This window comes from Chiloscyllium punctatum, chromosome 11 (genome assembly GCF_047496795.1).
Source record: "Chiloscyllium punctatum isolate Juve2018m chromosome 11, sChiPun1.3, whole genome shotgun sequence".
NCBI classification, from domain to species: Eukaryota; Metazoa; Chordata; class Chondrichthyes; order Orectolobiformes; family Hemiscylliidae; genus Chiloscyllium; species Chiloscyllium punctatum.
In genome coordinates this window covers 44,228,514-44,255,817 of record NC_092749.1, presented here as the reverse complement: position 1 = coordinate 44,255,817, position 27,304 = coordinate 44,228,514, and the positions used below count along the sequence as shown (strand labels likewise).

Here is a 27,304-nt window from a genome sequence, read left to right as displayed (position 1 = left end):
TGTAAGTAATCTAATCTAATTGTTAACTGATATGTCATGGTTATTATCATGGATTGGAGCCCAAATTAGGAGACACGAATGCCACCACTATCTTGATTGGAATTGTCTGGTTCAGCACAGACCAATAAATTTATGTTTCAGTGCCATCATGTTCCATAGTTTGTTGATCATTTTGTTCTGGAAATCTTCCTAACCTGTGTTGTTATGGAAATGTTATCTTAAAAAAAAACTTAATGTCAATGGATAGATGTTTTGCTTCATGAATTTACAATATAATCAGCTGGACATGCATGTGTCTTGAACTTCATGAAGAGAAAACCTTTCAAAAGCAAGGGCACTACTTTCTGCAGCAAAAAGGTTACATTTGCAATGAAAGTAAACTGCTTGAATGGATTGAACCTGCAACACTTTCAGAGAAGTCGCATTGAGTCAGAGAGCACACAAAGAGACCTTCAGTCCAACTTGTCCATACGGACTGTACATCCCTATCTGATCTCGTCCCATTTGCCAGCATTTGGCTCATTGCCCTCTAAACTTCTCCGATTCATGTCCCATCCAAATACCTTTTAAATGTTGCAATTGTATCTGCCTTGGACAGTTCATTCCATACACACACCAACCTCTGCTTGAAGAAGTTACACATGAGGACTTTTTAAAATCTTGCCCCTCTCAATTTAAACTAATGCCCTCTAGTTTTGGATACCCCCACCCCAGGAAAAAGGCCTTGGCTATTTGTACTATCCTTTAGCCTCATGATTTCATAAGCCTCTATAAAGTCACCCTTCAACCTTCAACACTCCTGGGAAAATGCCCCACCCTATTCAGCCTCACATCCTGGCCACGCCCTTGTAAATCTTTTCAGCATCTCTCAAGTTCAATGACATCCTTCCTGGAGAAAGGGAACCAGAATTGCACACCGTACTCTAAAAGTGGTCTCACCAATGACCTATACAGAAGCAACATAATGTCCTAAATCCTTTACTCAATATTCGGACCAATGAAGGCAAGTGTGCCTTCACCAATTTGTCTCCCTGTGACTTCACTTTCAAGAAACTATGCATCTAAACTCCCAGGTGTCTTTGTTTGGCAACACTCCCCGGGATCTTACCATGAACTGTATAAGTTCTGCCCTGGTTTGCCTTACCAGAATACAAATTTATCTAAATTAAACTAGTATCTCTCATCTCCCACTCATTGGCCCATCTGATCAAGGTCCTGTTGTATTCTGAGGTAACCTTTTGAACTATTCATTCCACCACTTATTTTGGTGTCATCCTCTAACTTAGTAACCATGCCTCTGATATTCATATTCATATCTTTTATATAAATGATGAAAAGCAGTGGGCCAGCACCAATCCCTCATGTGGCGCACCACCGTTTATAGGCCTCCCGTCCGTAAAACAACCCTGTAGCACCATCTTCTGTCTCCTGCCTTCAAGCCAATTTTGTATCCATTTGGCTTGCTCCCCTGGATCTCATGTTATCTAACTTTACCAACCAGTTGACCATCGCACCCTTGTTGAGCAATTTGCTGAAGTACATATGGACAACGTTTACTGCTCTGCCTTCATCAATCTTCTTCGTCACTTCAAAAGACTCAATCAAGTTGGAGGTGTAAAATAGTTTCATTTAAAACACACATAACATCTCCCACAGAAGCAATAGTCTTGAACCCCCAGGAAAACCCCCTTCATCAGTGTTTCAGAGTTGTAAATTTATTGAAAGACCTGGTCCCTTTGAATGCAGCATTCATAAATGAGAAGTTTGAATCTACGCCACTGTCTCCAGAAGAACCAATCACATGTGATCAGTGTTCTCTCTAAGCTGCGCAGCTTAGCTGTAATTGACATGATTGGCATGCCAGTGCATTAACGTCTGGTTTTGGAAGTTGCTGCTGTTCTCGGACCTCAGAGGTCCAGCCACCGAAAACAACTATTATAGAACATAGAACATAGAAAAATACAGCGCAGTACAGGCCCTTTGGCCCTCGATGTTGCGCCGATCCAAGCCCACCTAACCTACACTAGCCCACTATCCTCCATATGCCTATCCAATGCCCTGTTAGAGGGGATGTTGATAGAAACGTAACTTGTGGAAATTCCTTCAGCTACAGACTAACATTTGGGCAATCTGTCACTAATTCATTTTGCTAACTTTAACTATTACTTACCCAAAATAGTGATCTGTGATAAATCTTTTTTTAATACTTCCCACATATTTGCTTGAGCCTTTTTAAAAAATGAAACCTAACTCTTGTTAACTGAGGAACCTTACTGTCTTGTTTCTAATATAGTAATTGAGCTACAATTTATAAACATATTAAATCAACAGTGTCAACTAGCCAAGTCTGTTGTGGCCACAACAAAATAGGAGAAGGGAATGAATCAATTCACCCCTCCTAACCTGGTCAAGACCATACAAATATATAGATAAAAGATAATTTGATGCATGAACATTTTATGGTCCCAAAATGAAATGGAGATTAGGATACCTAGCATTAAAACATATATAATTGAGTAATCAGTTCAGTAAGTGATGTACATCCTGCTGATTCTTTTCCCTCTTAGGAGAACAAAGAGACCGGAATGGAAAAGGTTATTGAATCTGTAGCCTCGTTCAAGTAAGTATAGAACTCCGTGAAAGGGGGCATTAGTTGAATACTGAATTGAATTAACCTTGTTGTTACTTGTATGCCTACTAGTGCTTTAATCCCTTTACTTTTCTGTCACAGGAAGCCAGGATTAACGGGAAGAGGGCTTTATGAGCTAAAACCTGAATGTGCCAAGGAATTTAATGTCTTCTTCTATCATTATTCTAGGGCCGACCAATCCAAGGTAATTACATCTAAAAGTTAAATCCATTTAATATAGAATGAATCTGGAAGGTACGCACATCAATACTTCAACTATTAATTGAAGGTATTTAATAGTGAAAGGGTCTTGTTGCTGTAATAGTGTTTGTCATGTTCTGGGCCAGAGGTCTGTTTCAGGTCCCACCTGCCGTGAAGGACAGTCATCACATGTCTGAACAGGTTGAGTAATTTTTTTTTTCAATTGGCATAAGTTAAAGCCAAATCAGACGTGTACAGATGACAAAATAAGGAGCACCAAAACTATAGTTCTCAACATGAAATATTCCCCTTCTAATCATGTATCTCATCGTTTTTTTTCAATATCATAAAATTATGTCATTGTGAAGAGGCTGCTTGGCCTATTATGTTTGCATCAGCTCTGAGTGGGCATCATGGCTTAATGCCATTCTCCCAATCTTTTCCCAAAACTCTGCATTATTTCTGTTTAGATCATCTTGACTGTCTTGATTGAACTTGCCTCCATCTCCAAGCAACACATTCCAGACTTTAATCACTTGCCATGTGAAAATGTTTCTTTTCTCTCTCTGCATTTACATCATTTGCTAAATGTGAAACCTGTGCCCAGTTGATCTTGATCCTTTGATGAGTGGGAATTGTTTCCCCTTGTCAAATCTGATTAGATCTCACAACTTGAAAACTTGAGGCAAATGTCTTTCTAGCCTTTTTCATACAAGGAGAGTCTTCTCTTTTCCCGCCTTTCTCCACAACTGATGTGAGTCATCCCTCGAACCATTCTCAGAAACCCTTCTGCATGGTCAAATATGTTCCCATCTTTCCTAAAATGTAGCTTCCATAGTATTCTACCTGAGACCTAACTAGTGTCTGGGCGATTCAGCAAAACCTCCTATTTTTGAATTCTCTTCCCCTGTGAATGAAGTGTCATTTACTGGTGCTTTATTGTCACAACTAACTAGGGTAGTGTGCTGGAAATTATGCACTGTTGTTTCTGGAGTCATCACAAAAGATAAAGATTTCTAAAGAATGCCATGTTCCCCACTTTACCCGACTTTCAAACCAGATTAAGAGAGAGCATGGATAAGATTTCTGGACTAAAGAATCACAATATTTGTAACAAATAATTAGATGTCTGTTACAGGTAAACACATACAAGCCATCAGCATTTAATGGTACACTGTACTAATTAAAACTCTAATTCACTAGAGAGTCCCTTTTGCACATACGCAAATAGACAGGGTAAAGTAGGTTTTAGACTGAGGAGAAAAATGGGTCTTTGTTCCCAGGTTCTGTTGAGAAGATCCTCATACTTGTTCTGTCGGCCAGCAAATTGCATCAGGTGTCTTTCCCTGATTAGTTAAAAATCACAATTTACAATAATTGTTACAGGAAAGATAAACTGATTTGCTGTAGGTTTAAAATGAATTTTGATTGCAGAGAAGAAAGAGATTGCTGCTGAGCTCAAGGAGAAATGAATATTTACTTTGTTACATTTTCCCAGCTCCAAGCTGTTTAGCTTTTGGAGATAAAAAGATCTCTGTCATTGATAACTGATGACTAACCCATAGACCAGTCAACTTCTCGTTGCCAAAAAAAGCTGCATCAATGCACCGCGTTGTCTGTGAGACAGATTTCAATTACTACTTGTACAAATACTTGTTAACACAATGCCTGGCATGGGTATCAGGTTACTTGCTTCTCAAAGCTGCAGGCACACTTTCAGATACTGATTTTAAAATAGCTTTTTCTCATTTCAGATAGCAGTTTTTGAAAAAAAAAATACAATCTATATTATTAACCGCCTTTTCTATCTATCCTGCCACCTTCAAGGACCTATGTGCATGTATACCCATGCCTCTCTGTTTCTGCACACCCTTTGTTATACTCACTGGCCGTAATCTTTCTTCTAAAAGGTATCACCTCATAGTTCTCTGGATTGAACCTCATCTGACTACTCCACCAACTTGACATTGCCCACTTGAAGTTCTGCACTGTCCTCTTCAGAACTTAGAATGCTTCTAGGTTTTGTGACATTTGCAAATTTCGAAGTTGTCTGCTGCACTCCCAAAATCTAGGTCATTAGTATAAATCAGGAAAAGCAAGAGTCTAAATATTGATTATGGAACACTTCACTATTTTCCTTACTCCATCATGGAAATTCTCCATTAATCACTAGTCTCTGTTCTTTTTAATTTGGTCAATTTTGTATCCATGTTAATGCAGTTTCTGTTATTTCATGAATTATAACTTTTCTCAAAAGTCTGTTGTGTGGCACTGTATTTGAATGTCTTTTGAAAGTGTATGAGCACCACATCAGCATTACCATCATCAATCCAGTCTGTGAGCTCTTCAAAGGATTTCGGCAAATTAACTTATCATGATTTTCCATTTGGAATTTGATGCTGAATACTGCCAATTGATCCACATTTTTCCATGTGTCTATTAATTTTATCACAAATTTTGTTTCTTGATGCTTTCCCACTGTCAAAATAAAATGAACTGGTCTGCAGTTGCTGGGCTTGTTCTCAAAATATTTTTTGTGTAAGGGCATAATTTATTGAATTCTCTAGTCCTCTTGCACCACCCCTAAGTTCGGTGAAGATTGAAACATTATGACCAATGCCTCTGCATGTTCCACTGTCTCTTCTGATAACCTTGGATGCATGTCCTCTGGTCCTGGCATCTTACTAATTCTTCAAGTGCTGTCAGCTTTTTTCAATATCACTTCCTTATCAATTTTGAACCCTTCTCGGGTTTCCTCTTCTGTTAGCCATGGTTTGCGTACCATCTACTTCCTTGGTCAAGACAAATGTGAAATACTCCTTTTAGTAGCTCAGCTGTGCCCCCAACCTCCATGAGTCAGTCCACCTTTTGATTTCTAATTGTTTTTATTTTAACCACCCTTTTACTTTTTGCGAGCCTGATAAAGACTTGGGTTCTCTGTTATGTTAGTTGCCAGTCTCTTTTCATAATCCCTTTTTGCTCCTCTTACTTTTTCTACTCCTTACTATACATGTTTTATTCGACTTGTTTCTCAATTTTATTTTCGACTTGACACTATGAATAAGCATGCTTTTCTTCTTTATCTGAGTTCTATTTTAGTTTTCACCCGGGGAGCTGGAGAATTCATTTGCACTGCTTTTCCCTCTTGAGGGTGTATTTTCACTGTATTTGTGCCATCTGCTCTTTGAGGGTAACATATTGACTGGAAAACCTGAAGCTGAACAGTCTTTGGTTCCAGTTTATTCAGTACTGTTCCGTCCTTGCTACAGTATGAAGTTAGCTCTTTGCCAGTTAATCATTCTTACTATGGATTGCCGTATAACACTGTCATCTTAAGCCTCGTGATGTAAGAATCTATGGCCTACAATGCTGTGCCACTGACATTGATCTACTTTTTTCACCTCATTCCCAAGAACAGTGCCTCTGTTCTTGTTGAACTTTACACACACTACTGTAGAAAATTCTGCTGAACGCAATCAAAAATGCATTCCCCTCTTTGACCTCAAGTCAAAGAAAATATTTTCATCACATTTATAAGCTTTTGTAACTTAATTTTTATTAAGATCTTTTTCTCTGAAAGCCGAGCAATCTTGGTCCTGTCGTGACAAATCACAGCTAGTCAATTATAAACAGACATCTTCTGTGGTCTTAGACCTTGGCAACTGAAAGTGAAGACATGTCTTGGAAAGTAAAAGGATATCTATTAGCACTGACTCCTTTGGAACAGTTTTTCAACATTTTCTGCTTATTTCTATTGATTATTTGTATGTTTATCCATAAAGGACAAGGAAAGCATTTATTTTAAAGCATCCGGTGTCAGAAGAAAAGTTGACAAAGATGCTTAACTTGATCATCCCTGCCTTTTGTAGCCTTGTTCTTCCTGACTGTCGCATCATTCTTTACTTCCTCAGCTCTTCCCTTTCCCACTCTGTGTTGTTATCCCATCACTTTTCAACATGTATGACTTGAATAATGAACTCATTGACGTATTATTGTGCCATCACAGTTGAAGAGGCATTTCTGAATTTGTGTCTCCAAACTACGCATGAAATATTTATCAAACAACTGTTGACTGTATTTCTTTAGTCCAGGTTTCACATTTTCTTTACTTTTATAAGTATATATTTTGCAAGGCTTCAAAAAAGCTTTTTATTTTTTAAAAGCTTGTGCTTATGAAATGTGCTCACTAAAAATAAATTCATATCAATGTTTTATTTTTCTTTAGGCTGAAGAAGCCCAAAGAAAGTTGAGGAAGCAAAATGGAGAAGACATGGGTATGTTAAAATTTTGGAGTTAATTTTATTTCATTTCATTTTGGATTGGGAGGTGGCCTGCTCACATATTATTGTTGACACGGTAGCTAATGTGGCTCCATGAGTCCTTTGTGTTATACTTTAATTCACTATCCTCCATATTTGATAATTCAAAATTGTGATCTGTGTTAATATTAGATGGATCAGTAAGTTCTCCACTTTCCAATCAATCACGTCAGGATTAAGAGAGATCTAGGCAGGCACCTTTCGAAATTACTTGATCGTTACACATACTATGCAACTAAATTGCAGTTTGAGTTACCTTTATAACCTTCAGGAGTAACAATTGTCAGATATACAGGCAGGCCTCGATTTACAAGCATCCAAGTAATGAACGCGATCCTGTACACGGGTATAATATTAAATATCTGATATATGAATAATGCCTGTACTTAGGACAATATAAAACAGTTGTTCCTACGATGGCTGTGATTTGTGTGCAAATTGACATTTGAATAGACTTGGGAATGGAACATGTTTGCAATTCGAGGACTGCTTGTGTCTCTAAATGTATTTAACCAGGTATTCTCAGTAAAGACAGTGAACTATTTTTAACTACCTTTTCTGGCATGATGCAATCAATAGGAAGCAAGAAAGGGGCAAGAGATGATTATTTTATGTTATATGAATTGGGGTATTCAACACAACATTTGCTGAGTGCTTTCAGAAATTCATTTTCTGATGATTTTTGAGCAGTATTGGGAGAGTATTTTTGAGTGTGGAGGCAAATTTAGCTTATTTTGTTGTCAATCATGTCCAAAAGACATGAATTAACTTTGAATATTTTTATACGTGAAATGTAGCCAGTGCGCACAAGTTGAAATCATTTTGCAATAATGATATTCATGAAACTATCTTTGTTTTAGCTCTACCACCTCCTGTCCTTCCTCATTTTTGCCCCCTGTTTGCCAGTCTGGTAAACATCCTTCAGTCAGATGTTTTTCTGTATATCTTGAGAACAGTCCTGCAGTGGGTTGTGGAACCAAATGGACATGCTTGGACTGAAAGTATGTTACAAAGGGTAAGCTTTAATAATCTCTTTGCATTTCAAAGTTAGATGGTTTCATTGATTGGAATTTATCTCGTTTTTTCATAGCTGAAAATAAGCTTTTGTTTTAGTTTGATCTAGTTTTGGGATGGCAAAATAGAGGGGCATTTTTTGTTTGCTGCTACTTTCTAGAAAAGTGGTTAATCCTCCTACATTGAAACATTAAAAAAGATGTTGGAGCAGACTCATTACACAGCTATAGGGATGAAAAATAGTTCACAATGGAGGGAATAGTGCAGAATTTATCAAAAGAAAAGTCATTAAAAAGTTTGTTAATAACTCTTTGCATTTCTTTTAAATGTTGGAGTTTGTTACCCTCTCATCTAAAAGGGAGGCTATCCTGATTTTTGGTGTTATCAAAGCTGAGGTCAAAAGTTACATCTGTATTCCTTGTCATCTTTTCTATTGTACATTGCTTCCCAGTTATAACATTTATGCAATTTCTTTCCATTTGGTCCAGACCCGAGCTACAAATCTTCTCCCAAACTTAGAAAAAGTGTTGCAAGTGGGGCCAAATTTGTTTCCAGAGCAAGCTACAATGCAAGATTTTACTCCTATGTACTCTAAAACATGTTGAGTAGAGTCCAGTTTTTGGGCACAGTGTTTAGATTAGATTACCTACAGTGTGGAAACAGGTCCTTCGGCCCAACAAGTCCTCACCAACCCTCCGAAGAGCAACCCACCCAGACCCATTCCCCTTCATTTACCCCCTCACCTAACACTATGGGCAATTTAGCATAGCCAATTCACCTAACCTTCACATCTTTGGACTGTGGGAGGAAACTGGAGCACCTGGAGGAAACCCACGCAAACAGACACTGGGAGAATGTGCAAACTCCACACAGACAGTTGCCTGAGGTGGGAATTGAATCCAGGTCTCTGGCGCTGTGAGGCAGCAGTGCTATGTGTATGTGTGTTCTGTTTTGCTCACATAAAAGTGGAAGTGAGATTGGTTTATTAAACACATGCATTAGTGCTATATGTGTGGGTTCTGATGGAGCATGTCAGTAAAATATAGTCAGTTGGGGTGACATGGTTGATTTCACCAGAAAGGAACCGGCTAAGTTTTTTTAGGTACAGTCTTATAATTCAAGCTTGGCCAGTTAAGCATGAAATTCAAAGCATTGTTCACATTACTGTACAATAAAAATCTTCAATGAGTTATTGAAATTCTCAAGATTGAAATTGACTACAGATAATGGAGTTAAGTCAGCCAGGGTGGCATGGTGGCTCAGTGGTTAGCACTGCTGCCTCACAGCGCCAGGGACCCAGGTTCGATTCCAGCCTTGGCTGACTGTCTGTGTGGAGTTTGCACGTTCTCCCCATGTCTGTGTGTGTTTTTCCGGGTGTTCCGATTTCCTCCCACACTCCAACAATGTGAAGGTCAGTGAATTCGCCATGCTGAATTGCCTATGTGTTTGGTGCATTAGTCAGAGGGAAATGGTGAGGGTGGATTACTCTTTGGAGGGTTGGCGTGGACTTGTTGGGCCGAGGGCCTGTTTCAACACTGTAGGGAATCTAATCTAATCAAATCAAATTGGAACATATTTGAGGGCTGAGTGTCTGTTTCTGTGTTTCTGCTGTTAATTATTTTCCATGTACATGCTGGCATTAATTAGCATTTTGTATTGAAATCCCAGTTGAAGAATTTGTATGAATTTAAGCTGACATAGACTCCTGGGATCTTTTTAGTCTCAAGTCACATTTATCATGGGCATGCTTTATGAGAATGTTTGATGTAATAACATGAAGAGTGTTGTATAAATTTACCTTTGTTTACATTCAGTCTTCACAATTTGTGAATCTGCTTTTGCTACCCGCAGATCCAAGTACTCTCAAGGTCAGACATAGACCCGATATTTTTGCCCGTGGTCTCGTTCAGTCTGCCTCAGTAAACTGATTGCAGTTCTTTGTGATATATAGGAAAAGTACATAGGAGTGGTATCTGCATTTTTTGTTCTTATCAGCAGGAAGTCCATTTTCCATCACTGATAATGGGGTCTCAGTGTACTGACTATTAGATACGTTTGAGGTCAGTCGTCTTCATTTCCAATTCTCTCACTGCCATAACCAAATAACTTTTGGAAGCTGACCTTGTTTTTGAAGTACATTGTTTATTACTTCTGTACTTTTTGGAAAGTGCTTGGCACCTTGTATGAAGACACGACTATGATTGAGAAATTTGTGAGGGTATGTATGTGGGATTGTGTCTTACAACTTTGCCATGGCGGAATTAACCAAATATCAATGAGCACTATTTCCTTTAATATTGCTTATGTCTGTTTATTTTGATTAACTTTGAATAGATAAATTTCATTATATCGTAATCCTGTTCACATAGGTTTTGCACTTGATTGGAATGGCTTTAAATGAAGAGAAACAACAAATAGAAAGTGCAAGTGCAGACAGTGATGTGACCTTTACCTTCACCTCAAAATTTTCATGTATGTATTGATTCTGTCAAAAATTCTGTTGCCTGGTAAATAATAATTGAGATAAGACAGGTGCCATTTATTCATTTGGTTCGGTCATTCAAATTTTTTTTCTTTCTTATGCCAGATTCACATCTTTCCTTCACGTGTTCATAAAAAGTTCTAGAAATTTCATCAGAATAACTTAAACAGTTTTATTCAGGTGTACTATATCAGGTGAAGTTATGCAAGTGTTGGTTTTTTGCATATTGACATTTTAATTTACTCTGGAACTATTTGGCAGGTCCTGGGGAGGCTCCAGAAAACGCACCTAGCATTTTAGCAATGCTGGAAACCTTGCAGAATTCTCCTCATTTGGAGGTTTATAAGGACATGATCAAATGGATACTTAAGGTATATTCCAGTGTTTATCAAGTGATTTGCTTTGTTCTAATTCAATGTTATCAGAAAATAGATTTGTATGGAAGCAGATCTATTTTAAGGGAGAAGACATTGACAAATTATCCTGTTCACAAATTGTTGTCTGTTTTTGTTTTTATTTCCCTGTGTGAGAAAGAGTACCTTTTTACCTCTTCAGCTGATTTGTAAACTAACAGTGCCACTGCCACAGTCAAAGTCCACATTATTTGTCATTTTTTATTGACCCTTCTATTATGTCATGGAATGTTGTTACACTACCTCATCTGCACCAGAAGGAAACTTCTGTCAGATATGCACTGATGTGAAATTGGTAATGTAATGCAAAAGGTCATTCCCAATTTGATGGGAATGCCATTTAACTAAGAAGTGAGAGAGTAGTTCCTGGTGCACTCTTGTATTGGAGGAGAAAGTGAGGACTGCAGATGCTGGAGATCAGAGCTGAAAATGTGTTGCTGGAAAAGCGCAGCAGGTCGGGCAGCATCCAAGAAGCAGGAGAAGGGCTCATGCCCGATGCTGCCTGACATGTTGCGCTTTTCCAGCAACACATTTTCAGCATTCTTGTATGGCTTAGGCTTAATACTATGTTGATATAATAGCAGTCAAATATGAATTTTCATTTCATGTTTTTGTTTTGGTTCATTTGTGGGACTTGAGCCATCACTCGCAGGCTAGCACTTATTGCCTGTCTTTAGTTGTCCTTGAGAAGGTGGTGATGAGCTGCCTTCTTAACTCACTGCAGTTGACATGCTATGGTTGATCCACAAGTAATTCCAGGATTTTGACCCAGCAACAGTGAAGGAATTGTGATGTATTTCCAAGTCAGAATGGTGAGTGATTTAGAGGGAAATTTGTATGTGATGTTCTCATGTATCTGCTGCACTTGTCCTTTTAAACTGAAGTAATTGTGGGAAGGTGCTGTCTTAAGGATCTTCTTTGGTATTTGGTCTGATTGTGTGTGTGTGTGTGTGTGTGTGTGTGTGTGTGTGTGTGTGTGCGCGCGCGCGCCATTAGCATGAAGACTTAAGAGGGTCATAGAGAGAGCTAGTCCCCATCTTTTCATAGTAACTTGGGTTTGGGCATTAAATGCAGCTTTGTCCACAACTTCAGAACAAATGAGCAGGCAACTCCATGTCTTTGATGGGTTAATTTCTATTTTCTCATGTTAACCGCTCGCTCACTCAGCAGTTTTTGAAAAGGAAAGTAGTTGGGTTGTCATGGAGTGGATAAGCAAATGAATGCCAGGTACATTATAATTTACAGTCTGCAAAATAACTTATTGTTATACATCATGATCTGAAACAATGAACTTAGATGTATTGTGCATCTAAAATCTAAAAGTCAAGTACAATTTGTAACTGTAGTACCAGAGGCTTACTATTCTCATCAAATAGGAAAGTAAGAACATATTTAGGAGCACTGTAGGTCATGTCATCCCTCGAGCCTGTTCTGCGATTTAGTCAGATCATGGCTGAATGTTGAGCTCAACACTATTTTCTTGCCCAGTCTCCATATCCCTTTCATTTCTTAGTGTCTAAAATGGATCAGACGACTCCTTGAGTATTCTAAACTGCTGAGTCTTCAGAAACCCCTGAGTTAGACAATTCTAAAGTTTGACAATCCACTGAGTGCAGAAATTTCTCATCTTAGTCTAGTCCGTCTATTCCCTCACGCTGTTCTGATGCTTCTTAGTTCTACAAATTTTTGGACCCTTATACTCCATCTTTACTTCTTCGGCACTCTTCTGATCCTAGGATAAATTTAGTTAACCTTTGTGGTGCCCATTTTGAGACAGGTATGTCCTTTTTGGATATGGCATCAGATCTGTATACAGTACTTCATGTGTGGTTTTGTCAAAATTCTGTGCACTTGCTGAAAGGCATGCTTGATGCTGTAGTCCAAACTCAAAAAAGGGCCAACCTGGAATTTGCTTTCCTAGTTTATGCTGTTCTTGTATGTTTAGTGACCAAGAATGTCCAAATCTCAATTGATGATCAATATTTACTAGTTTCTCACTGGAAAAATATGCAGTTTCGCTATTTTGCGCAACAAAGTGAATAAGTCTACACTTTCCCACATTATTCTACATTTGCCACCTACTTAGCCATTCATTTAACTATATTCATGTGCAGAACCTTCAGGAAAAACTTCATGCTTCCCTGGTGTGAATTTTAAAGTGGTTGTGCAATTCAGTAGATGGTTGGTTGTGGGGTCAGGATCCCACTGAAGGTAGTTCTCATATAAAGCATGTTTGGGCAGTGTGATTTAGCTGTAGCGTCAATGAAGAATTAGGGAACGGGGTTTTCAAGAATGCTTATCTCTGTTGGCAATAATATGATTCCAACAGTGATTGTTTTGCACAATTGGTTCTGCGTATGTGCTGATGTCAGCGCCAAAGCCTCAGCGCTGTTCTGCACATGAACTATGTCAGCACCCAAGTCTCCCTGTCGTTATGTGCGTGCACTGAAGCCTCCACGCCATTCTGTGTATGTGCTGATGTCAGCTGTCGTCTGAGCATGTGAGAGGTACACGATTATACATTGAGCAGCTTCATCTCAAAAATTAACCTAATTAATGCTTGTTGCTGTCTCTTTTGAGACAAGAATATTGTTCTTTAATTCCTGTATAAACCCTGTATAATTCCTGCAGGATTGCATTACTCTTATACACACCATTTGCCTTTCTAGTTTGTTCTTGTACCTGCATATCTTTCAATCTAAACCAACCCCCAAGAAACAGTAAGAGGACCAATCAATCACCTACTTTTGCAACCTCAACTGCACCTGAAGGTGGTGAAGATAATGATGATCTCTGTCCCTGCATTAACAATATTTTTTCAATCTAATGTGTTAAGTTTGCTTTTGTTTCATTAATAAATATGATTTAAACCTTCATTCAGGCTGTGCTGTATTTTGTGTTAGGTATTTGTGTGATCGTGAGTGGAGAACTATCTGTATCCTCCAACCACTACATGATTAAGTCTGGACAGGAAAGCTCATGAATGCTTTTCCACCGTCAATAATTCAGTGGATAATTAATGCCCAGTTAAGAGTTTCATCCGAAATAATCAGAATTCAAAGCTAAGAAACATTTTGAAACTAAATACTTCTCATTGATTATTTTTCTTAACAATTTGCTGCAACTGAATAGCAGTGATTTCTATGGCAATTATGCAAACTAAGCAAATTGTGCATTTCATGAAGTAGACGCCTGCAAATTGTAATGCCTTTCTTATTTAACATATTCCAATATATTATGTAAACGTTTGGGGAGAGATGTTCCATTTTGCAATGATGGTAGTCCCAGTCTTTCAAGTACCGTATAAAGATAGAACAACTTTTCAAACAAAAAGCTTGTTATCCATTGGGAGAGAAAATCTTGACTGATTTCAGTACTTAACCTGAAAGCAATTACAAAATGCACCCTGATTTTGTGTCATCTTTGTGTGAAGATAACCTTGTATTTTAGTGATGTAATTGATTGAAGCATACCTTTAATTTGTAATATTCTTTGAAGTTAATGCATGGACCAATAGTAAAACTTGCTGCTTTGTTTTACACGTAACATAGATGCAAATAGGAAATTTGGCAACAATAGTTTTCTGCTGGGGCTATATTGTACGGTCCATAGCTTTGTTGCTCATACAATTACTTATTGCTTAGATAATTGGAATGGGGGTGGTGGAAATCATTGTTTTTGATAGCCTTATTTCAGATGGTCCAAAAACTCTCAATAAAACATTAAAATTAATTTTCTTTTTGAATTCCTTTTTGAATTGTACTCTTCCACTGATTATCTGCCTTTTATTTGAATATGCATTCTGTACCCAGTTACCTTTTTAATTTGGGAGACCTGAAACAACACACACCAGTATATTACTGCTGTGGTTGCATAACTTTAAGAAACGTGGAAGGCAAGAATTGGGTGTTAACATTACAGTTGTAAAATGGATTTTTAATTTGTTTTCAATTCTGAAAAGACTGAATTTTGTTTTAAAGCTTTTTGGAACTGTTAAAAAGATGAGAGAACGAAGCAATTCGGCCCCTATTCTAGAAACAGAAGGGCATGGCATGGAAGAGGTAAGATAATGCCTTAACAGTGAACCACTTAACACATTTCTTTCTTGGAGGAGAAAGCAAGGCTCAATGCAGCCATTAAATTTTAATCATTTGGAGGTGCCGGTGTTGGACTGGGGTGTACAAAGTTAAAAATCACACAACACCAGGTTATAGTCCAACAGGTTCAATTGGGAGCACACTAGTTTTGTGAGCGACGCTCCTTCATCAGGTGATAGTGAAGGGCTCCACTTTCACCTGATGAAGGAGTGTTGCTCCGAAAGTTAGTGTGCTTCCAGTTGAACCTGTTGGACTATAAACCTGGTATTGTGTGATTTTTAACATTAAATTTTAAGGTCGTTTCCAAAATGTTTGCTGAAGCACAAAAAATACTGTAATCCTTCAAAAGTATTTGTTAATAGTAAATGACTTTTTCAGTAACAAAAAGCAGGATTTGTGTAATTTATGGTTTTCATTTTAATAATAGGATCTGGTCGAAATTTCCCCTGCCAATGGTGTCTTCCTATCATTTATTACATTCCAAGTTTTCATTTAGATTTGTGATTTTTTTTTCCCTCCTTTCTGGCGTCTGCTGGAGGCATTGGCTATTTCAAAAGCTGCAGTGTTAATATCATCAACAGGCCCCACTATTCCTTCTAAATATACATTTGTTTGTACTTTGGTGTGCAACATCAGTTTGATGTTAATTTGCAGGAATTATCACAGTGCATGTGATATCAACATAAATATCTTAAGAACATCGAGAGCAGGATCTCTGGTGTTTACTCTTCAGGCGTCCAAGTCTATGAAACCAGAAGTAACAACATCCAGCTACTTACAGCTACTAATTCAGAACCAAAAACCATATGTGGTTTTGAGACCTTTTTTGGCTGACTTAAGTCTTCACCAAGTTGTCTGACCCATTGAAAGAAGTGTGATTTACATTTAAATTAATAAAATTGCTCATTGCAAGTTTGTTTACATTTCTAATATTGATTAGCATTTTTGGATGTCTGTAATGTAATTGCTTTTATATTAGATAAAGTTATAAATTTGTGTACTAGAAAATGCTTGCAATGGCAAGGTATTGGATTGTATTGAAAATAGATAATTTCATTTGTCTGACTGAACCATTTAAACAAAAAAGTAAGAATGCTTAACATTACTGCAGCGAGCCTTTCTCTTCTGCCTTTCAGTAAACTGCCCCTTCACTTGCCTTTGAGATCGAAATTATTACTTTACGAACTTTTTTATTAGGTCATTCTGTTAATCATCTTTTTTGTAGTGTTCACGAGATAAAGATAAAGCAGATAGGAAGCGGAAAGCTGAAATTGCCCGGCTGCGAAGAGAGAAGATATTGGCCCAGATGTCAGAAATGCAGAGACATTTTATTGATGAAAATAGAGAGTTATTTCAACAGACAATAGAAGAACTAGAAGCTTCATCTTCCACAGCCCCTGACAACAGGTAAACCAACAGGGTCTTTAGTACATATATCAGGCATTTGCTTGTTTCAATGTATATTGTAGTAACTTTGAAAGGAAAATTGTACTGTTGTCTAGATTTTTCTCACATTTTTTTAATCAAATGGTGTAAGCACCTGAATTGAGAACTCAAAATTGCAAATGTTTTACAAGGAAAATTGGCATTAGTAAAGATGGAAAATAGGTTGCTATCCATGTGGGTTTGTGCATCCAGTGGTGGCATTTTGCAGGTACATCTGGCAAAGATGTGAGAATCAGTTCCACATTGTCTTCGAGCCGGCAGTGCTGAATCTTAAAACTAACATTTGTCGGAGAACAATGGCTGTGTTCTTGTCTAGTTTTCATTTGACAACATGAGCAAACTGTCTCTCAATCAACACCTAAGGCAAGTTAATTTTCCATCTTGGAAAAGTTGCTTATCTAGTATAATGCTCTTTCTTTTCTTCCCACATTCTAATTCATGCTGACATTCTGCAGCTGAATCACACCTTCACCTCCGCCCTTTTTCCATAAAACTATTCTAATCTCTCACCATGGCGGGGCTCCCAGTGTCGCTCTCATTTTGGTCCCTTATGTCTATGGAAAACAGATTTTAAAATTTATGGAGGAAAACTGATTTATAAATTAGTCACCAGATTTGTGTTGAAGTACTATCGGAATCTGCAATTTTCTTTCCAAACTGCTCATTATTCTTCAGTCATACCGGATAGTGAAAGCAGCCGAAAGCTTTGTTTCTCCATGCAAAACATCGTCTTAAGCCTTCTCACCACCATCTCCACTCTGAAAAGCAAGACTAAATGTGAGGAGCTCATGAATTTCTTTGTCACAAATATTGAAACTATCTGTTCAGCTGCTTCTGCTGCTTCCTTTCCTTCCTTTTAGCCAAATCTTCCTGAAGGTTTCTTCCACCCTTGCTAACTTTTCATTGTTTCTTTTCGGTCTCTCAGTGTACCCTCTGAGTGCATCCCAACCATACAGTTCACTTCCTGTTCCCTTGACATTATTTCCACACAGCTGTGAACCGCCAAACTTCTTTTCCCATGTCACCTCATATTGTTAATGGTTCACAACTTTTGGACACTGTCCTTCTTTTCAGATTTGCCATCATCATGCTATCTTTAGAAAATAATCCACCTTTTCCCTCTGCCTTTACAAATTACAAGCCAGCTGCAGTTTCATTTTTCTCTTCAAACTTCTTGATGTGTTATCATCTCCTCGATCTGTTGCCACTATTCTGGCGTTGCACATTTGAACCTTTCCAATCATAATTATGCCCAGTTTACTACCAATCCAACTTGCAAGGTGCATCCAATGTGATTGTGGTAAACTATTCTTCGTTGCCACACAAGCCTCAAACATTTCTCCTCACTTATCCAGCAGGGTGAGACTGATGGTTTCTGCTTGGTTCTTTCTGGATATTATGATCCTTCTTGATAGTAATATTCCAGAGTAAAATCTGCCTTAATAAATGATCATTGTAATATTTTGTGGTTGGTTGTAATGGGTAGTTAGTCACTGAATATATTCATATGAAACTGCAATTTTTTTTACAAGTGAACAAAAGTTTATTGTACAAAGGAAAAACAAACATGACAGTTTAGAAAGATCTGAACATAAAGCTACAAAAAAGGCAAAAAAATTCAAACTGTTTCTCACACATGTACTTCTACAGATACAATATTGCAGAGAAATATCACTACTATCTCATCTCTTAATTTCTTTCTTGACAGACTCTCTTCAGCTCTCTTTCTTAGACTGCTGACACAGTTCTACAGTTTCTTTCCAGTCCTGTTGGCCTTATCTTCCTCTTCTGATGGCTTACACTTCTTTTCAGTTCAGGCGGCCTAAATCTTTGACTATTCAATACAAGCTCTCATAGCTAGGAGATTTCTCAAGCTAAAATCCTTCACTTAGAATGACTGTTCTTCTCCTGAACTGAATTCTTAATTTTTCTGCTAGTTAGAAATTGATCTCCTGAACTGAACTCACAATTTTTCTGAACTAAACTCAAAATGAAACTAACATTTTGTCTGTCTATTATAATTGCAGTGGTATAAATATGTCATGAGTTAGTGTCACTGCTATCCTGCTTATCCCTGAACTGAATCGCATGCTTTCTTGGAAATGATGTAATCAGCTTAGTATTTTGAATGACTTTTCAAAGAGATAAAAGAAATTCCCAATTTAAAGAAAACCCATCAATTTCGGTTTTAAAAATCCAACATCTGAACATGATAATGATATCTCAGACAGGCCTAACACAATTTTTGCTAAAAATGAGTTGAATGGGTTGCTGGTAAGGATGCAATCAATTACCAAATTGCATTTTAAATGCTGTAATGTGCAGCTAGGATCATCAATATCCTATTTGTAGAATAAAAGTTGCCATAATTGAGTAGAATTGGTAACATTTGTATTTGTTGGATGTTGAGGACAAATGTTTGGGTACTTTTTCTCATTTGTGATGTTTTGGTGTTTCATAAAGTTAACTTGTAACCAAAACACTCAGCGTCCACTTGCATTTCTGGTATAACCATTATCTTGGTGTTTAATGCCAAGGCTATGTGCAGAAGAAAGTGATGATTCTGTAAATTACTGTTTATGGAGAGATAAAAGAAAAAATGGTGAAGGAACAAGTTGCTTCAGTTTTTCACTTTAAATCAATAGCATAATCGAGCATGTATTAGAATTGAGACCTATAATTGAAATGATGGGCAGCATTCTTGATTTGGATGAAACATAATGACTGTCCAAAGACTAGGGTATATGATTACTTCCTATCTATGAAGATGTCCCAATAATTGGGCATGTAACACTTGAAGCCACAAACAAGTCAATGGGTAGTTGAAACACAAACACCAAGAAGACAGGATCCAAGCCATTGACCATTTAGTGCTGGCATATGCTGTTCACTGATCCCATGATTTTCTGAAGAGGCAGTTGAACTTAGCAAGGTACGAGGCAATTATTTACTCAGTGTCTGTGAGAGATAATGTGGATGGTAGTGGAAAGTTTGTGTTCTTCACAACTGGGGAATGGAAATCAGATGTATTCATTTATACAAGTGATTCTTATGCCATATGGTGGGATCAAGAATTCAACTGTGGCCTGGTTAAAGTATTGGGAGAAGTAACAAATGCAGAAGAGCATTCAGTTTGCTTTGTGTCTCTTTCTGTGCTCTGTGATAGCTTTCGTTGCAAATTCAGAGTTGCATTTCAGGACAGCATTGATCTATTTGCTGTTGAGTCTTGTCATTCCACACTGTCAGCAGCTGTTATTCCGATATGGCCATCTTCCAATATAACAAGTGATGTACATTAGTATGGAAACAGAAGAAGTCAGCTGCTGATATATCTAACCTTAAATACCTTTTGCAGTTTTTTAATAAGTTGCTTAATGAAGCTGCTGAAGTTGATTTTGAAGTATGTTTAACATATGATCCGTTGATCGATGGGGTTTGACTCTGAGACTAGTAAGTCAATTCAAACATGGGGTCGTATCAAAGTATAGGAGAGCAGTGAGCAACAATTTTCCTGTGATCAAACTGTGAATGACAAATGCAGGAGAAGACAATGGAGAGACTGCCTCGAAGTAGGATGAAGTGTCGTGAGTTATTGCCTTTGTCAACTGGAATGTTTCCTTGGATGTGGAGTCCTTGACGAGAAAAAAAAACGATTTTCTAATTTCATTGCAATTTGGTCATTTGGCATTGTGATGTTACATTTGCCAAGTGTGAGTCATAGGTTATCTGCATATTGCATACATTATGGCCTATCCAAATAATTATACTGGCTTACTGGAAGACTGTTGCTTCAAGATGATTTAAGAGTTAATTTGGGAGGGTCTGCTGTGTTTTCTCAGAATTTTATCCTCAGGCAATCTTGGTGATCTCAGTTGCAGCCTGACCAAGATGACTTTTTGAGATTTGATTCTTAATAGAAGGTTTCCTTGACCACCTGAAGGTGTTAAATAATATCCACACTCAAGCAGATGCTGCCAGACGTGCTGAGCTTTTCCAGCAATTTCTGTTTTTGTTTCTGATTTACAGCATCTCCAGTTCTTTTGGTTTTTAATCCAGTGTCAATCACTTTGCTTGATAGTATATTTTATTTGCTACAACAAGAGATAATGATTTTCTCTTTGGTTTCAAATGTATATCATTTTCAAGTATAAAAGAACTTGCTCTTTTTAATCATATCCTTCACAACTTCAGGAATTGAAAAGTGCATCCCAGCTAACTGAGTATTGCTTGATTAGTAATCATTGTTGTAATGTAATAAAATTGCTTTACTTAGATAATTACTACTCAGCAATATGTGTACCAATAAAATGTGTATTGTTCTGATGTTAATGTTATCTTATTTTATTTCTAGACCTATAGTTCCTGATGCAGCATTGATTGCTTTAGGTCCCAGACAAACCAGAGTCTTTGAAGAGAAGCAAGTTGTTACGTGCATTTTGTGCCAAGAGGAACAGGAGATTAGAATGAACAACAAAGCAATGGTTTTGGCATCCTTTGTTCAGAGATCAACAGTTTTGTCCAAGAATAGAGCAAGGACCATTCAGGATCCAGGTGGTTTTTTACATTGGTGTTTATGATGCTGCTACTTTCCATTGTCAAAAGTAAAAGTTCTGAAATAAATTTCTTTCTATAATTGCTGTGAAGTTGCACCTTGGTAATTTGTTTTTCTATTTTCCTTCACTAGGCTGGAAAATTTGACAAATTTTTAATATTGTTTGAATCTCAACCTTTTAAATATTTAGATTTTTCTCCAGTGATTCGTAAATGTATATTACATCATAATACCATAGGTGACGTATTATAGCCTGTTGCCTAACGGCTTATAAACATGGGGTTTTTTTAGAGGTGGAGCTCAGCAACAATATTTAGAAGTTGCGAGTACCAGAAAATATTCTTGTTCAACTTCAAGTTGAATTTTTTTTTATTTTTAAGTATGATTTCTTTTCTCATCAGAAAATCATGACCCATTGTTCATGTCGCCTGATTTGGCCTGTGGCACTCATATTGGTAGCTGTGGACACATCATGCATGCTCACTGTTGGCAGAGGTGAGTACCGCATACTAATAACAAATATTTTTGAAGCAATAAGCTGCTGAGATTGTCTGTTTTAGTTAATTTTCTGTAAATAATATGCTAGCAACAGGCTAGAAATGAATCGTCAGCCACCACGTCAAAGTCTTTATTATTTTCTGATTTTTGCTAAGGATTACTCTTGGGAAACAAGGTGCTTTCATCTATTTTAGTATGAAACTGTTGTTCAAGGAACCACTACATAGTCTTGAGTTTTTGAGCAATTAGCATTACCATTTTATTGGTCAGGAGCATGACTGTTCAACTGTGTTGCTCCTGATCAGTAATGATTTTTAGATATTCAGAGCATGAGGAGGAATGTATCTACAGTTTAAATACCTGCTACCATGTCCGGTTTCTACCATGCAGGCTTTCAGCTACAAAGATCATTTTCAATGGCTATATCTAAAATTTTTCTAATAGTCTCTTAAAATTATAAGCCTGTGCAACTTGCCGTTGTTTACTTTTCCCTTACACCATTTACAAAATGTTCACGTTCAGATCTCAAATTCAAAAGATCACTTCATTTCTAATCTACTGTAATGTTTACAGGCTGTTTCACTTTCTGTTTGTAATGATATGAGGCGTTATTCTTTTGTTTTGCCAGTTACTTTGATGCAGTTCAAGCAAAGGAGCAGCGGAGACAGCAGCGGTTAAGAGTGCACACAAGCTATGATGTGGAGAATGGAGAATTTCTTTGTCCACTGTGTGAATGTTTGAGCAACACTGTTATTCCTTTACTTCCTTCTCCTAGAAACCCATTGAACAGGTTAGATTATTGCATTACCTACATTAATAGAATAAATAGCCTACTCTACTCCACCTTTTGGATTCCTAATATAGCTGGTGTTAGTGCTTGACAGAATTTTAAAAGTTTTTTCTGTCCACTTCACACTGCAATTAATGTTGCTTTTTTTCTGCATCTGTTATCTCCCACATCTCTCCTTTACAAAAGGTATGACACCACACTAGGCATAACGTGAAGTGCAAAAATAACTTGGGAGTCTTTTCCTTCCCCACCGTTCTTTACCTTGGTGTTTTTGTTTGTTACCAAGATGTATCCACTCAGAAATCTATGCTGCTTTCCTATTTTTCTTCTTCAAATCTTGTCCAGATTTCTCTGTGACTGCCACACTTTGTCAACATTTTCTAATGTCAGTGATTCATATTGCTGTCAGCTATGAAACTTATCCCTGCACCCATGAATCAATTTCCATGAACTTCCCAACTGCCCAGTCACATAAATGGTTTAATTATACTCCTGCCTTTCAATAATATCTCTCTTCATAGAAGCTTTAACTGATGCTTGGCTTTTTAGTAGATGCACCATCTCCAATATCCTTTTACTTCAGTCCCGCTAACTCCTTCATTTGGTAATTGAGTAACAATACTGTTTGTTATCTCACTAACAATATCTGTTTTTGTGTTGATATATGGTGGATTTGAATGGTGAGAAGTACAATTCAAATAACTCATCAGTAACATCAATAATAGTCACCATTGCACTAAACTTAAAGTTGCAACACACAAACCATTCATTTCCTGTATACAGTCAGTTCTTCTATAATATGATGGTTACGTTCTTGTCCAACCTCATGTTAGAACAATTGCGCTTTAGAAACAGTGCTCAAAGTGTTGGCACTGTAGTTGAGTTACAGCCAACAAACATTTAAAAAGTTCATGCTGTAGAAATAGCATCCCTAATTCGTCAATCGCGTTATTTGCATTGATGAAGTGTGTGTTATAACAGAATGTCCTGCACTGCAATATTTAAATTGGCATAAGACAGTAGGCATAAGTTAGTAATAAGTATTTTTTATTAAACTGATATGCATCTGTACTCAAGAAACCATTACCCTCAAACAATTTCTTTTGGTGGGCAAGTTCACAGTGAAACAGGTGTGTTTGTTTTAACACTGCATCTCCAGTAATTTATAACCTGTAACATGCCTTGAACTGTAATAACACAAAAATGTAAAGCTTCATGAAATGCAACTGTTTATTTTTAAATCATGCAATTGACATCATGTTCATTATAACAGCCTTCACCACATGTCCCCTTTATATTAATTCCTGAGCTCCTGCATCTTTAATCGAGAAACATTGCATTATTTTGCAGGGAGTTAATTACCTCAGTTTTCAGATACCCAGTTAAGTGAGTATTTTAGTGTAGACAATCAAAAACTTTTTTTTTTGCAGACCCACTCTCTACCTGAGCCTCACTCTGCAGCCTATCCAATCCCTGACTGTTCCATGCCCATGCCTGTTAGTCTTGTTTCTTTGCCCAGCAGCCCACTTTCGCTTCTGTTTCCACCCCCTATTCCTGCTTTGTTGACCGGTGCCACTCATCTTGCTGCTCAATCACAAGCTGGTTCTGTCCCACATTTACTGCTGGAAGGTTCATAGTGAATCTGTTCTGAAGAAGTCATATCAGACTCTAAACATTCATTTGATTTCTTTCTCTACAGATGCTGTTAGACCTGATGAGTTTCACCAGTACTTTGTATTTCATAGTGAACCTGTCAGCAGCAAGTGTGGAATTACCCTGTGTTTGGAGGAGCAAGAAGAGTGGCAGTAGTCAACAAGTGTGCCTCCTCACCATTGCCTCTCATTCTGTTTATGGGTGTAACCTTTATCTGGTTACTCTGTGAGTGAATTTTCCCCAGCGATTTTAGGATTCTGGAGTGGATTCCCCATGTGTATTTTGAACCCCTGTCCTTGATTGAAGAAACTTTTATTTCATTCATGTCTTAATCCAAGATATCACTTTTGTAAAGGTGGCTGAAGGAAGTGGAGATGTGGAGATGTAGAGCTGGTTCACAACAGTATACAAACAGAAAATATCAAGGATGGAATATTGGGGCTATCCACGATAACCATGTGGAGAGGGAGACCGATACATTGCTGGAATGTTGTCAGCGGTGTAGGACAAATAGAAATGGAACCATCAAATAAGATCGTTGCATACTCAGTTGTGTTAAAACATGCCACATACACAATGAAAATAAATGAAGATGTTGCACTGTAGCTGCAAGAAAGAAGAAAACAATTGGGAGACTGCAACCAGGGCAGTATCAGTGATATGAATAGAGCCAAGGCTGTACGAAACAGATTTATACAAGAGATTATAGGATAGTGTAAAGCTTGATAAGTCATGACCAGTTCAGTGGAAAAGGTTTAGTTTTGGCCCTTAAGAATAATAGAGAACAAAAACAAAAATAAAGGAATTTTTTAAGAACATTTCAAAAGAACAGGGAGGGTGGAAAAAGAGGAGGGGGTGTAGCATTGGTGATCAGAGCGTGCATCACAGCTACAGAAATGAAGGTTGTCGAGGAAGGTTTATCCACTGAATCAGTATGGGTGGAAGTTAGGAACAGCAAGGGAACAGTCACCTCATTGGAGGTTTTCTACAGACCCCCTAATAGCAGTAGAGAGATCGAAGAACTCATAGGTGGGCAGATTTTGGAAAATGCAGATATAGCAGGGTAGTTGTTATGGGTGATTTCAGCTTTCCCAATATCGACTGGAACCACTTCAGTGCAGATGGTTTGGATGGAGCCGTTTTTGTCAGGTGTGTTCAGGAGGGTTTCCTTACTCAGTACTGACAGACCGACGAGGGGAGGCGCCATTTTGGATTTGGTGCTCGGCAACAAGCTAGGACAGGTGTCAGATCTTGCAGTGGGAGAACACTTTGGTGACAATGATCACAACTGCCTCACATTTATCATAGCCTTAGAGAGGGAAAGGAGCAGTTGTCGGGGGAAGATATTTAATTGGGGAAAAGGAAATTATGACTCTTATCAGACAGGAGTTGGGAGGTACAGACTGGGAGCAATTGTTCCACAGAGAGGGCACAACAGACATGTGAAGACTATTTAAGGAGCAGTTGTTGCGAGTGATGCATGTATTTGTTCCTCTGAGACAGGTAAGAAGGGGTAAGATTAAGGAACCTTGGATGATGAGAACCGAGGAGCTTCTTGTCAAAAAGGAAGAAGGCAGCTTACGAAAGATGGTGGAAGCAAGGATCTAGCACAGCTTTAGAGGATTGTAGGCTTGCTAGAAAGGAACTCAGAAGTGGACTGAGGATAGCCAAGAGATGGCACGAAAAAGACTTGGCAAGAAGGTTTAGGGAGAACCCAAAGACATTTTACTCATACGTGAGGAATAAGAGAATGATCAGGGAGAAGGTAGGGCCGATCAGGGATAGCGTGGGGAACTTATGCGTGGAGTCTGAACAGATAGGGGAAGTCCTAAATGAGTTTTTTGCTTTGGTTTTCACTAAGGAAAGGGACCTTGTTGTGAATGAGAACTTTGAGGAACTGGTATACAGGCTTGACCAGATCAAGATTGATGAAGTTGATGTGCTGGAAATTTTGGCAAACATTACGATTGATAAGTCCCCATGGCCAGACCAGATTTATCATGGGCTGCTCCAGGCTGTGAGCAAGGAGGTTGCTAAGCTGCTGGCCAAGATCTTTGCCTCCCCACTCTCCACAGGAGTAGTACCAGAAGATTAGAAGGAGACAAATGTTGTTCCTCTTTTCAAGAAGGGTAATAGGGAAGTCCCTTGCAATTACAGACCAATCAGTCTTACATCTGTGGTCAGCAAAGTTTTGGAAAGAATTCCGAGGGATAGGATTTATGATTATTTGGCAAAGCATAGCATGATTAGAGGCAGTCAGCATGGCTTTGAGGGGCAGGTCATGCCTCTCAAATCTTACTGAGTTCTTTCAGAAGGTTACAAGACAGGTTGATGAAGGTCGTGCGGTGGATATAGTGTACATGGACTTCAGCAAGGCATTTGATAAGGTTCCCTATGGTAGGCTCATTCATAAAGTCAGGAAGTATGGGATGCAGGGAGATTTGGCTATCTGGATTCAGAATTGGTTGGCTGACAGAAGGCAGAGAGTGGTTGTAGATGGAAAGTATTTTGCCTGGAGGTCATTGTTTAGTAGGGTCCCGCAGGGCTCTGTACTTGGGCCTCTGCTCTTTTGTAGTTTTTATAAATGACTTGGATGAGGGATGGGTTAGTAAATTTACAGATGACACAAAGGTTGGAGGTGTCGTTGATAGTATCGAGGGCTATTGCAAGCTGCAGCGCGACATAGACAGAATGGAAAGCTGGGCTGAGAAATGGCAAATGGGATTCAACCTCGATAACTGCAAAGTGATGCACTTTGGAAGGTTGACCTTGAATGCTGAACATAGGATTAAAGATAGGATTCTTGGCAGTGTGGAGGAACAGAGGGATCATGGTGTGCAAGTACAAAGATCACTCAAAGTTGCCACCCAAGTGGATAGGGTTGTTAAGAAAGCATATGGTATTTTGGCTTCCATTTACAGGGGGAACGAGTTTAAGAGCTGTGAGGTTTTGCTTCAGCTCTACAAAACCCTGGTGAGACCATACTTGGAATATTGTGTCCAGTCCTGGTCGCCCTATTATAGGAAACATTCAGAGGCTTTGGAGAGGGTGCATAGAAGGTTTACCAGGATGCTGCCTGAACTGGAGGATTTGCCTTTTGAAAAGAGGTTGACTAAGCTCGGACTTGTCTCTCTGGAGAGATGGAGGAAGAGAGGAGACCTGATCGAGGTATACAAGATAATGAGTGGAATGGATAGAGTCAACAGGCCA

General features: G+C 38.3%; 1 protein-coding gene across 3 annotated transcripts in view; it reads left to right on the top strand.

Moving 5' to 3' along the window:
• The window catches only part of ubr2 (ubiquitin protein ligase E3 component n-recognin 2), a 144,402-nt gene that overhangs the window by 85,498 nt on the left and 31,600 nt on the right, over positions 1-27,304 (top strand). For all 3 annotated transcript variants that reach the window (XM_072580703.1, XM_072580702.1, XM_072580701.1), the window contains 11 exons: positions 2,568-2,620; positions 2,732-2,834; positions 7,056-7,104; positions 8,010-8,164; positions 10,533-10,635; positions 10,907-11,016; positions 15,039-15,119; positions 16,381-16,562; positions 20,953-21,152; positions 21,555-21,648; positions 22,280-22,441. In XM_072580703.1, coding sequence (XP_072436804.1) covers positions 2,568-2,620; positions 2,732-2,834; positions 7,056-7,104; positions 8,010-8,164; positions 10,533-10,635; positions 10,907-11,016; positions 15,039-15,119; positions 16,381-16,562; positions 20,953-21,152; positions 21,555-21,648; positions 22,280-22,441 — 1,292 coding nt within the window. The remainder of the gene's footprint in view (positions 1-2,567; positions 2,621-2,731; positions 2,835-7,055; positions 7,105-8,009; positions 8,165-10,532; positions 10,636-10,906; positions 11,017-15,038; positions 15,120-16,380; positions 16,563-20,952; positions 21,153-21,554; positions 21,649-22,279; positions 22,442-27,304) is intronic.